The sequence below is a fragment of the Pogonomyrmex barbatus genome, unplaced genomic scaffold, assembly GCF_055798465.1.
Source record: "Pogonomyrmex barbatus isolate J1 unplaced genomic scaffold, ASM5579846v1 scaffold1, whole genome shotgun sequence".
NCBI lineage: Eukaryota > Metazoa > Arthropoda > Insecta > Hymenoptera > Formicidae > Pogonomyrmex > Pogonomyrmex barbatus.
In genome coordinates, this window is record NW_028297098.1 from 12,672,660 (window position 1) to 12,683,603 (window position 10,944).

Here is a 10,944-nt window from a genome sequence, read left to right on the forward strand (position 1 = left end):
TCATTTGATTGTCATTTACATAACTTGTGGTAATCCATCTGCAATGTTATAAATTATAATAGGTTTTTGAGATCAGTTTGAAATGAAAATTCTAATATGTCGAAATTTTATAATAATTTTTAAATTAGAAAATATTTAAAATTAAATTAATTATTCATAATTGTACAGGTACACATGCAGTAATGTGAATGTGACAATTATCGTCCATTAGAATTTTTTTTATTTTTATCACTAAATTAGAGAGTTAAGTTTTAAACATTTCTTATTTAAAAATTATTATAATCAGAGCATTTTGGGATTTTTATATCGTTTTTATATTTTTCTTAAAATAATCTTTGAAGTCCATATTATTAACGATTGTTATGGGAGATCTGAAGCATCCTATACATATAATTATATATTACAAATATATATTTTATTTACACAACGTAGAGAGAATATCAATTTGCCGATGTATGATAAATACTCGTCAGAGTTACCGAATGGAGTTAACTCACATTACAATGAGCGTCTCCGAAAGTCAAATACTTCGATTACGCCACCTAGCCTCGCACGTTGCTCTTCCCAAGAAACGCCGCAGATAAGAATCTCGGCCGTCAAGTGTTTCGATTTATTATACGTTCTGACACGTAGCAGTAGAAATAACGCGTGGGCGACGATTTTAATGTAGTAAGTATCACTGTATTCGCTCGACGGTGCGGTTTTTCTTCGTCGGATCACACATCAAAACGGACGAATATCTCTCTTTTTCTCTCTCTTAGGGACGTGAGACAGAGAGGGAGAGAATGCAAGTATGAGTGGATTGAGGGGGCAGAGGGAGACGAATGTCCAGTGACGTTTCTCCGCGTCTTCTGTGTGACTTTACGGCACGGTCTGAAAATTCTCGCGAGATATGACAAGTAGAAGGCGTATCTATGCGTGAGCGATAAAGCGGGTCGGCGGTTTACGGTGATTCCGTTTGTATAATCATATTCCGTGCGATAATACCGCCTCGAACGCGACACGTAGCGACGTGGTCGAATGTCGTGAACGGTAGCCGTGTCTGTTATATTCTTCGTCAAACTGTTGGTTGTAAGTATCTCGCGGTGTTAAGGATGCCGTTACGTCTTCAGAAAAACCGCACGTTGTTCATTTTCAATCACTTGGATTAATTGTTAGCAGACCAAGATTGGTGTGTCTAATTTGATACAAAATGCCTTGATATATCTTAAAAGGAAAAAGCGCTTCTATTTTCCTTAAAAGGTTTCGGTTATTTCGAGGAATTTTAACTCGGCACCACTAAAATGAACCACTGAAAATGAATGAACGCTCTGTAACAGAAATGTCCCAGATTACGGTCACACCAAGTGGGATGGAGCGTAGTATTCACGAGATGTTGAAAGATGCACCTTCCCTGAATGAGAGCGACAATGCTGTACATACAGGGACTCCACCGCCTCATGTACCAAACAACTGCAGCAGTGACAATCATCCACGACCAGCTACCATAAACCTGAGTCTGGGTAGTCCTACAACGCAGACCTGTATGTATCAAACATTCTTTTGCATGTTTTATATGACGAGTAAGATTTCCACAGCCTTAAAGCTGGAGCAAAAGATGCCTGTCTTCTTCCAGCAATGGTCGTCTCGCCAAATACACCTGTGCAGAATGGTGATACCCAAACTATGCGTACCACGCAGAGCAAAATTGAGAGTCTGAAAAATTGGAGTATCTCCACATACAAGTGTACTAAGCAGTTAATGTATGAAAGACTAGGCAAAACATCACGTACTGTAGACTTTGGTGAGTGTCTGTTTGTCTGATCTGAATATTTTTAGTGAGATATCTTTGGTGTGCCAGAGTGACTATTTTTTGTTTTTGTATTCCAGAACTTGAAACACAAATTGAATTGCTCAGAGATACTCAAAGAAAATATTGTAACGTCCTACGATTATCACGAGCTTTGGCATCGCATTTTCATCACGTTGTTCAGACACAACATGCACTGGGTGAGGCGTTCTCCGAACTGGCACAGAAATCACCCGAACTTCAAGAGGAATTTCTGTACAATTCGGAGACGCAAAGAAATTTAACGAAAAATGGCGAGACACTTTTAGGGGCCTTAAATTTCTTCGTTTCCTCTGTGAATACCTTGTGTAATAAGACGATCGAGGACACGTTGCTCACAGTGAGACAATACGAAACCGCGAGGTATGCGACTTTCATTCTAAATATACTTCTCACTTCACGTTATTTCTATTATTACAATGTGATAATTCTATAGGATAGAGTACGATGCGTATAGAACAGATTTAGAAGCGCTTGTGCAAGCTACAAAGTCAGACAGTAACAATGCGGCGAGATTAGAGGAAGCGCAGGCTAATTACGAAGGACACAAACAGAATTTCGAAAAATTGCGCTCAGACGTTTCTATCAAATTGAAATTCTTGGATGAAAACAGGGTATTCTTTCTTTTACATTCTTTTATAAATTGTTAATTGACAATCAACTGACATTTCTTCCAATGATTTCACTGTTTCCAGATTAAAGTGATGCACAAGCAATTGCTGCTATTCCATAATGCTGTATCTGCCTACTTTTCGGGGAATCAAACCGCGTTGGAAGCGACTCTCAAACAATTCAACATCAAAGTGAAATCACCGAATTCCACTCTGCCATCATGGCTGGAGCAGTAGAATTAAATTGGATACTTCGTCCCACGGTGAAAAATGTGAAATAAACAAGTACGTTCGTCCACTGAGTTGTCTTGAGTTACAAGACGCAGAAAGTAAAGATAAAACAGTTATAAAAAAAAAGAAAAAAAAATCACTCGACGATTTGTCAGTACATATTGTGAGCCGTTTAACAAGTTAACGTAGAGTGAAAAATTGCGAAGTTCATGGTGTATAAACAGACTGAACTTAAGATGTAATATCATCAAATGTGGATCATTATATAGTGATAATATATATTATAATATATATTATATATATATATATATAATGATATGGGGTATATATATATATATATATATATATATATATATATATATATATACACATCATGTATTATAAAATTAATAATTCTTTTAAGAGAATTATACAAATCAGTAGAAAAATCTCTAAACTACTTAGTCGATGTTCCGAACAATTAATTTCTAATGCTTGAACATGCGAGAGGAGGCAATAGATATTTAATTTTTTATATTTCTCTTAGAAGAGAGTTCCAAAATGTAAATATGATAAATGGAGCCTTCTATTTTACAGCATATTAATGATATTAATTAATGATATTAATTACTTATTTATATTATATTTTACATATAATAAGCGTATAGCTTAATAATGATGAATATGCCCGGTACTTTAAAAGACTAAAAGATCTTTAAACCACAAATGTATTATTTTGTAAAAGTATTATTTTGTAAAAGTTTGAATTTTAAAGTATGATCTGCTTTATAATTTACTTCCTATTTATAACAATGTAGTCGTTTAAGTTAGAATATATTGAAAATTAATTTGTTGAAAGCAAGAAAATGATTGGATAGATTGGAAATTCTATTAGAATTGTCAAATTTTATCAAAATATTTCTTTGTTATATTACAATTATTATTTTATTTATCCGCCATTCTATAGAGATTAATATTATGTCATTGATATCATACTTATTTTCAGTTATTTATAAAAAAAATGGATTTGATTGTGTAGTACATATAATAATTATAGAACAAAATTTTTACATAATTCTTATCGTTGTTCTTTTAAAAACATTTCTACAATTAATCTCCATTTAAAATTTGTACTTTCAAAATTTTAAGCAGAAACACTTTACATTGTGAAGAAAAGCTAATCATTTTCTTACTTAAGTATCTATTTAAAAAGTATGAGAAAATATAAAAAAAAAAGGGTAACATCTTATTCAAATCAATAAGTTTAATTGCTTGCGCTTGTATTCTAAGAATGAGAACATGATATATAAGTTTATGTCAATGCACTAAACACACACACACACACACACACACACACACACACAAAAGTTTGCAATTTTCAGATTGTTTGGGGAGGAACTTTCAAGTGTATTTTGTAACGAAAATGTGTGGCATTTTTAACGATGAACATTTCTTGTCATGATAGTGATAATTATTGCAATTAGCAGTTAACGAAGAAATAAACTAGCTATACTAGGCAGATACATAATATTATGATGTTATGCCACAAAATTGCGAAGATGATTCTTCCAGTGTGTAAATGATATTTAATAAACATTTCACATGTGTGTATGATGAATGTATAACGTAAGATATCAGCTGTCTCTTGGAGAATCACCAGATTTTTATCGTTTTACGCTTGTATCTATTATCCAGGGAATAATAGCGTGATAATATCTTATAACTCTGGCCTGTGTAACGTGTAATGCTGCTACATTCTGTATATATTTTTTGCATATAACATGTAAAGACTCCACGAACACGTATCCTCTCCTTTTAGATTATACATAATTTTGCTATGTTATAGTTAAGTTGCATTCCACAACGCAATGGAAGTAAAAGTAAAACGTTCCGTTTTCTCTCTGCTAAGATCTGATCTTTTTCTTTAATTATCGACACTACGCGATGAAAAAGAAAACAACTTTGTTTTCTGCGAATTATGTAACCTGGACATTTTATTATTTATAAAATATATAATATAGCTGAAAGAGATTATGTGTTCCTAACTATGATGTTATTGTATGTGTATATTATGTGTATACAAATTCTCTTAACAATAAATGAATGCTTATATAAGAGAGCATTTCTTTCCTCTGATATCTCTCTCATAAAATATATATTTTGGCATAAAAATATATCGAAGGCAAGGTTAGATGACATTTATGGTATTATTTAAGTAGATAGTTTTCGCAATCGATAAAAAGACTTGGAAGGTACGATCTATATAAACACTTGTTTACATATACAAATGCAGGACGAGAGAAAATATCAATTGCGTATTTCCTTCCCGAACAATATGTATTCTACAAATATATAAAACCTCTTTATAAATTATCACATATGTATTTCACAAACGGAACTTTGTGGTAAGATGAACAAAAAGTATTTAAGAAAGTAATAAATATATTACATAGCTAATACAGAAGTACTATTGTGGGCTCTGCTCCGCTTGCTGATTTTGCGCTTCTAATGCCGCTTGAGTCGTGTTTATCTCCTCCATTCTTTTGCGTACCATTGCAGGCTGCACCTCCATGAATATCTCCATTATCTTATGATTAGCATGTATGTATTTTTGTGCGCAGTTATTTATGCAGAAATCCTATAAATAAAAATGAATTTGTTTTCACCCTTAATGCAATTAGAATAAGATTCATTCAGTATTTCCTTACCTCGTCTGAGGTGATTTCTCGAGAGAGAAAAGTATTCGCACATTTTTTAAAGCACATCTCGGATATCTGGTTGTAGAGCAGAAGGAAGTCTTTGAACTACTGAAAACAGATCTACTGTAAACCTGTTGTTTTACAAGATTTTATTAAACACATATTATTATTTTATAGAAATACAATAGACAACGTGAAATTATATATTGGTTAATTTAATCGAGCGAGCATATCATATTGAAGATATGCACATTTCTTAGCTGTAGGGTATCCATGTAGACAGCTGTATTTTGCACACGTTACGAATATATTTTCCCAAGATGACAATCTCATATGCGCACACAATTTTATAAAATATTATTTCAGTAACGCGTTAGATGTAAGAGAACTTTCGTGACACGTGAGCTTGGTGGTGTGCTGGAAAACACGTATATTTACAGAGATCCTACCTTGTAGACCGAAGATAAATTAAAAATCTCGTTAATTGTTGACAATAGGTATTTTACAGTGATATAAAAATCTAAAAACAAAAAAAAAATGGAAAAAAAGATAGATACGCAGTATGACGTTCTCTCCTCCGATTTTCCTGTAATTTTATAAATTTGTATATTTTCATGCGTAGAATATATTCTGAGAAGGAAAATTGTCACCTCTAATTTTTTTATTTTTTAAATTTTTGACGTTGGTAAGTTAAAAAATGATAATTTAATGATAATTTAATGATAATTTAATTTATGGCTGCATATTTATCATATTCTCTGCTTTAATTAAAAACATAAGTCATTTTCCTATATAATTTAAATTATAGCAGAGAATAATTTCAAAATTTATATCTTTTTCATTCTTTTTATGTGGATTAAAGTTCAAATATTAAAAAACTTTGAAAAAAAAAAAATGAGACGATGATTTCTTTTCAGGATATATTCTACTTATCAAAATATACAAATTTATAAAATTTGTATACAAGAAAATCGATGAAAAAAGCGTTATACTGCATATTTACCGAAAAAAAAGATAAACACTTTTGAAAATTAAAAATTTTAAATCGTGAAAATCACAAATCTCGATAAAGCATTAGGAAAAAGTGCTCGGAAAGAAAGCATTTAAAACTTCAAGAGTTCTTAAATTTCCAAGAATAACAATTTTGAAAAATTGGATCTTAAATCATGAAACTCACAAAGTCTCAAAAATCGATAAAAGTCAGAAAACTATAATTGATGATAAAAGATGTAAACAACAAGTAAAAGATAAGTGAGAAATGAAAAGAAATCGTTTACGTGAGTTTTTAAAATCTTACGATCGAGTCCGAGGTGCGAAAACTTGAATTCTGAAGGAAGCGAATAGAAAATATCATTTTTTTTTTTTTGCGTTAATTGTTTCCTACAAAGAAATAAAAGTTACACACGTTTTCACGTTCATTATGCGCCGCTAACCGCGTGTTCCTCGTCGCGCCAGCCATTTGATTATCATAGATAAGATATCTCGGGAGAAGCATATTTTAAGAGATCTCTTTTCTCTATCTTCCTCTTCCGAGGAGCGTTCAACATGATCAGAATTGTTTTATTCGCAATTATACTATCTGGCCTTTTACATAGTAAGTAAATAAGTTATACGTTGTGCATGTGTGTTTGACCTTATTATTCTTATAGATAATTATAAAAATCGAGAATCAATGTTGCAATGAGTTAAGTTTCGTCGACATTCGAATTAGACTTCGTCAGTAGCGATTTTATTATCGCTTCGCCTTTCGCGTGCACTTCGTTTTCTATTTTGACGTAAATATCCATGCTTCTCGTGCGACTCATAAACTGCGCTCTCGACAAGAATATTTTACCGCCATTGGTTTTCTCAGATAAAATAACGAAGAAGCGCGTAAGGAAGAACGAGTTAATTATTGCCTCTTAAATTTTCTTCAGTGGTTTCCTCGCGAGAGGAGAGTCTATGGTGTTACGATTGCAATACGGATTTAAAGCACAGACATAAAAGAGATTGCAACGATCCTTACACACCGGGCGATTTGGTCGCCTGTCCTCGAAATGAATCTCATCATTGCCACAAAAGTATCATATTATGTACGTACATTGATTTAATTGCATTTTAATCCGATATATATATATATATATATATATATATATATATATAAAATATTGATTAGTGAAATTATAAATCTCTTTCTTAATTATTTATATTGGATATGTCGAGGTACAAAATGAGATTAAAGGAAAATATTTTTGGTAGATAGAAATATTTTAGTGACGGTACGAGCCTGCGTATTATCGCGCCAAATCAACGAATACTGCAACCATGAAGATAGTTTCCCGCATTCGAGCATCGAGTGTTACTTTTGCAAACAGAACGCCTGTAACGGTAAAGCATCATTCGGCTTAGTGTCATCAAAATGGTCAAGTGATCTTGGATGGATTGTAATTATTTTGTTGTGGATGTTAACATAGTGAACACGTGCGGATAATAAAAATTGATGATAAAACTCATGACAAAGTTCAATTATACTTACGTAATTGTGTAAGAACAATTTCTGAAATATTTATTTTTACTTGGATATATCCTCGCGTCCGATAAAGCCAGTTACTTTTTTGAAAAAATTTTGACTACAAAGAAATCATAAAATATGTAGAAGAAATGCTTGAAAATATAAATATTCTTAATATGATGAGATATAATGGGTAAATCTTGTATAAAAATGTGATTCATGCAAATATAACTTAATTGGGCAATTTTTGGTAATTGGATAATTGGATAAGACCGGCTAAGAGGACAGGAAAGGAGGTGAATAAGGCGATCAGCGATGAATAAGGATGCTGCGCTTAAGTCACACAGTTGGCTTAACGGTATGATCAAGTTTAACATGTATTGATGATTTAACGTATCTATTTGTCAATGATCACGTAAGAAAGACGCGCGATGTGAGAAATATACATACGATTCCTTTCCTCAATTCTGTTGCAACCGTAGAACAAGTGGAATTAATTAGGAAGATTAGACGAAGTAGAGTGGTTGATATGGTAAAGACCACGTGCCACGTGCGACAAACAGTTTTCCAGCGATAAAATATTCAAGTTTCACTTAATTCAAACAGATGTTCGCGGTCGCGTCGCATTAAGTTTTTCTTTTAGATAATTAGATAGGGAAAAGTTGCATACTAATTATTTTAATTGTGTCTCATTCATTTCTGTCACTGAACGTAAATATATTAATTAAGCTGATCTGATTATAAGTCTTACAAAGTTTAGATCTTTACATCTCGTGCAGTTAAAAAGATTAAATTAGTTAATTAGTAATTGATAATAATCTAATAATGCAGTTATATTTTACATTTTCATGTCAAACGGACCAAAAATGGTTTATTTGACTCAACAAGAAAAATGTATCGAAAAAAATGTATATTTTTTTTAATTTGGTAGTTCTACAGTTTAAACAAATTTTTAAATAAAAAGAACAAATGGAAAAATGCTTTCGATTAGATTTTATTGTCGATGCCCATTGTGGGCGTCTCTGCAGTTCATGATCTACTAATTAAAGTTTGATGATTGATTCTACTGAAATAAAAGTTTGAATGCTGTTTGCCATTTTCACGTTAAAATGAATTTAATTCTGTATATTCTAAATTTTTGGGAGTGAAACTTTACTCCAAGAGAGTGAAATGTGAATTTTAAATAATTATTTATATCTTGTTATTTTTTTGATTTATGATTTGAATTCTAATAATTTATTTATAAATAAATATTAATTTATAAACATTTATCGATGACATGGCGGATTAATAAAAAGTTGGCGCCACGGCATCCAAATTTTTATTCTATTACGGATCAAATCATTTGCAACGCTTTGCCTTAAAAACGATCTTGTTCGCAAAGCGATCGGAAAAATATTTTAAGTGTAATTGAGAAAAGGATGCAGTTTCAGCTTACGAGTTATACGCATGACAACTCTTGAGGCAGAAATGTCGCATGCATTGCGACGCGGCTTGGTCATCAACACTCAAACAAAAAGAAACGGGAACAGACATTGACATGTTGAAACAGAAAATTACATCTAATGCCGACTACTGTGATAGAAGAAAATGACAAATAGATACATAACACATTGTCAACTCATTGATGTAACTCTTTTTAGAATAAAATTATTACAGTGACACGCAGATAATAAAACAATTGGTGACAAAAAACTCATGACATAAAAAAGTTCAATTATATTTACGTAATTGTACGATCAATAATGTGACAATTTCTGAAAAAATTTTACTTCCACTTGAAAATGTCTTCACACCCAATAAAGCGAGTTTCTTCCTCTGTGAAAATTAAAAAAGAAGAACCAAACCAACGAATTCATAAAACGATATAATGTACTTGTGAACATGGCGAAATGAAACATTCGAAAAAATATATAGCGCCTTTCGCAGAAATTAAAATCGATTCTCTCCCGTCTAGAAAAAAGATTAATACGGGTGAGTAACTTGGATCAGTCACCTTGTGTATGTGTGTGTGTGTGTGTGTGTGTGTGTGTGTGTATATCGTTTGTACGCTTATACGCTTGTGTGTGCAACGCTTTTTTCTCAGTCCATTCTGAGGTCGAATATTTCGATACGCCTAACCGGAACAGCCAGTTGTTGAAAATAAATCTCGCTGAACAAGCCACGGATTTCTAGATCACACGAACGTCCTCCTCGGCAATACAAATGACAAACTTCATTTCGAGTTTTAATGTACACATACAATAAATACATGAATGAACGGCGCGGAAGCGATTATCAGGGGGATCGGGTTAAATACTAGGGTCAAGTCGGTAATGTCCAGCGGTTAAATGCTTCCTTGACCTTTCTTAATCGAGTCGGCAGGACACATTTTACCAATTCAGATATTTCCGAAATTGTTTCGAGGATCACAAAAAGGACAATCAAAGTAAGGAGTAATTCCTCTTCGGTAGACATTTATTTATTTCTTCTTTTATATATAATTTTTGTAGAGGATTTTTAATTGACACACAGAAAGAATGAATTTTGTTGAAGTACCTAAAAAAAAAAAAAAAATTTTGCTACACATCTGAAAATAATCCTGTTGAGTCATCAAAATTATTACGTAAGACTTAAGCATGATGGAAGTATCGCAATAATATTTTATTTTATTATATTTTAGCAATCAATTTGAACGTCCTACGTAATTATTTTGATGACTTAATAAAATTACTTTCAGGTCTGTATGTGAATACATTTTTAGAGACTTCAGCAAAAGTATCTTTTCCGGTGATCATTAAATTGATTATGAAAGCATTAGAGAGAACATATAGTTCTGCTTTGGCTAACTACGTCGCAAATCCACAACGATTCACGTGACTGATGACGGAAACAAATTGAATATATGTAAATTCAAAAATAATCATTAGCATAATTAATTAAGACGTTATCACAGAGTTGTCACCGTAAAAATAATTGTTCTTACGCGTTTCTAAAAAATCTTCGACACGCCTTCGATCGCGTCTTCGTCAAAGAGAAGATCGGTCAGAAATAAATTCAAGGATGGCTGGATGCATGGCTGGTGAAGAAGGCGCTAAAGTCACAAGATACTTATATCCGGAATAT

At 32.4% G+C, this 10,944-nt stretch overlaps 3 protein-coding genes across 6 annotated transcripts; 2 read left to right on the top strand and 1 right to left on the bottom strand.

The window, feature by feature from the left end:
* The first annotated feature begins 509 nt into the window (after positions 1-509).
* Arfip (ADP ribosylation factor interacting protein arfaptin) lies at positions 510-4,764 on the top strand. Of its 3 annotated transcripts, none has more exons than XM_011635573.3 (7): positions 533-669; positions 762-1,071; positions 1,320-1,523; positions 1,598-1,783; positions 1,870-2,191; positions 2,265-2,442; positions 2,524-4,764. In XM_011635573.3, exons 3-7 carry the CDS (start codon positions 1,322-1,324, stop codon positions 2,674-2,676), a joined length of 1,041 nt encoding a protein of 346 aa, XP_011633875.1. In that variant the 5' UTR covers positions 533-669; positions 762-1,071; positions 1,320-1,321; the 3' UTR covers positions 2,677-4,764. The 3 variants fall into 3 exon arrangements, with proteins under 3 accessions (XP_011633876.1, XP_011633875.1, XP_011633877.1); XM_011635575.3 differs by having other exon boundaries at positions 534-669; positions 1,616-1,783; XM_011635574.3 differs by lacking the exon at positions 762-1,071 and having other exon boundaries at positions 510-669.
* A 73-nt stretch (positions 4,765-4,837) lies between these two features.
* On the bottom strand, positions 4,838-5,770 carry LOC105425038 (mitochondrial import inner membrane translocase subunit Tim10 B). Of its 2 annotated transcripts, XM_025217746.2 has the most exons (4): positions 5,600-5,770; positions 5,358-5,453; positions 5,099-5,287; positions 4,838-4,991 (listed from the first exon to the last, which is right to left on the bottom strand). In XM_025217746.2, exons 1-3 carry the CDS (start codon positions 5,621-5,623, stop codon positions 5,117-5,119), a joined length of 291 nt encoding a protein of 96 aa, XP_025073531.1. In that variant the 5' UTR covers positions 5,624-5,770; the 3' UTR covers positions 4,838-4,991; positions 5,099-5,116. The 2 variants fall into 2 exon arrangements, with proteins under 2 accessions (XP_025073531.1, XP_088939400.1); XM_089083274.1 differs by having other exon boundaries at positions 4,968-5,287.
* Positions 5,734-8,083, top strand: LOC105425040 (uncharacterized). Its single transcript, XM_011635578.3, has 4 exons — positions 5,734-5,845; positions 6,804-6,942; positions 7,265-7,420; positions 7,587-8,083. Exons 2-4 carry the CDS (start codon positions 6,894-6,896, stop codon positions 7,799-7,801), a joined length of 420 nt encoding a protein of 139 aa, XP_011633880.2. The 5' UTR covers positions 5,734-5,845; positions 6,804-6,893; the 3' UTR covers positions 7,802-8,083.
* Positions 8,084-10,944: the final 2,861 nt, after the last annotated feature.

Excerpts from the sequence above, each read along its gene's own strand:
- Arfip (XM_011635574.3), top strand. The coding sequence starts at position 1,322 with ATGTCCCAGATTACGGTCACACCAAGTGGGATGGAGCGTAGTATTCAC. Across the intron at positions 2,192-2,264 it reads AGACAATACGAAACCGCGAG|GATAGAGTACGATGCGTATA; the intron begins GTATGCGACTTT and ends ATAATTCTATAG. Across the intron at positions 2,443-2,523 it reads AATTCTTGGATGAAAACAGG|ATTAAAGTGATGCACAAGCA; the intron begins GTATTCTTTCTT and ends CACTGTTTCCAG.
- LOC105425038 (XM_025217746.2), bottom strand. The coding sequence starts at position 5,623 with ATGGATACCCTACAGCTAAGAAAT. Across the intron at positions 5,454-5,599 it reads ATACCCTACAGCTAAGAAAT|TTCAAAGACTTCCTTCTGCT; the intron begins GTGCATATCTTC and ends TGTTTTCAGTAG. Across the intron at positions 5,288-5,357 it reads GAGAAATCACCTCAGACGAG|GATTTCTGCATAAATAACTG; the intron begins GTAAGGAAATAC and ends TTTTATTTATAG.
- LOC105425040 (XM_011635578.3), top strand. The coding sequence starts at position 6,894 with ATGATCAGAATTGTTTTATTCGCAATTATACTATCTGGCCTTTTACAT. Across the intron at positions 6,943-7,264 it reads ACTATCTGGCCTTTTACATA|TGGTTTCCTCGCGAGAGGAG; the intron begins GTAAGTAAATAA and ends AATTTTCTTCAG. Across the intron at positions 7,421-7,586 it reads CCACAAAAGTATCATATTAT|ATAGAAATATTTTAGTGACG; the intron begins GTACGTACATTG and ends TATTTTTGGTAG.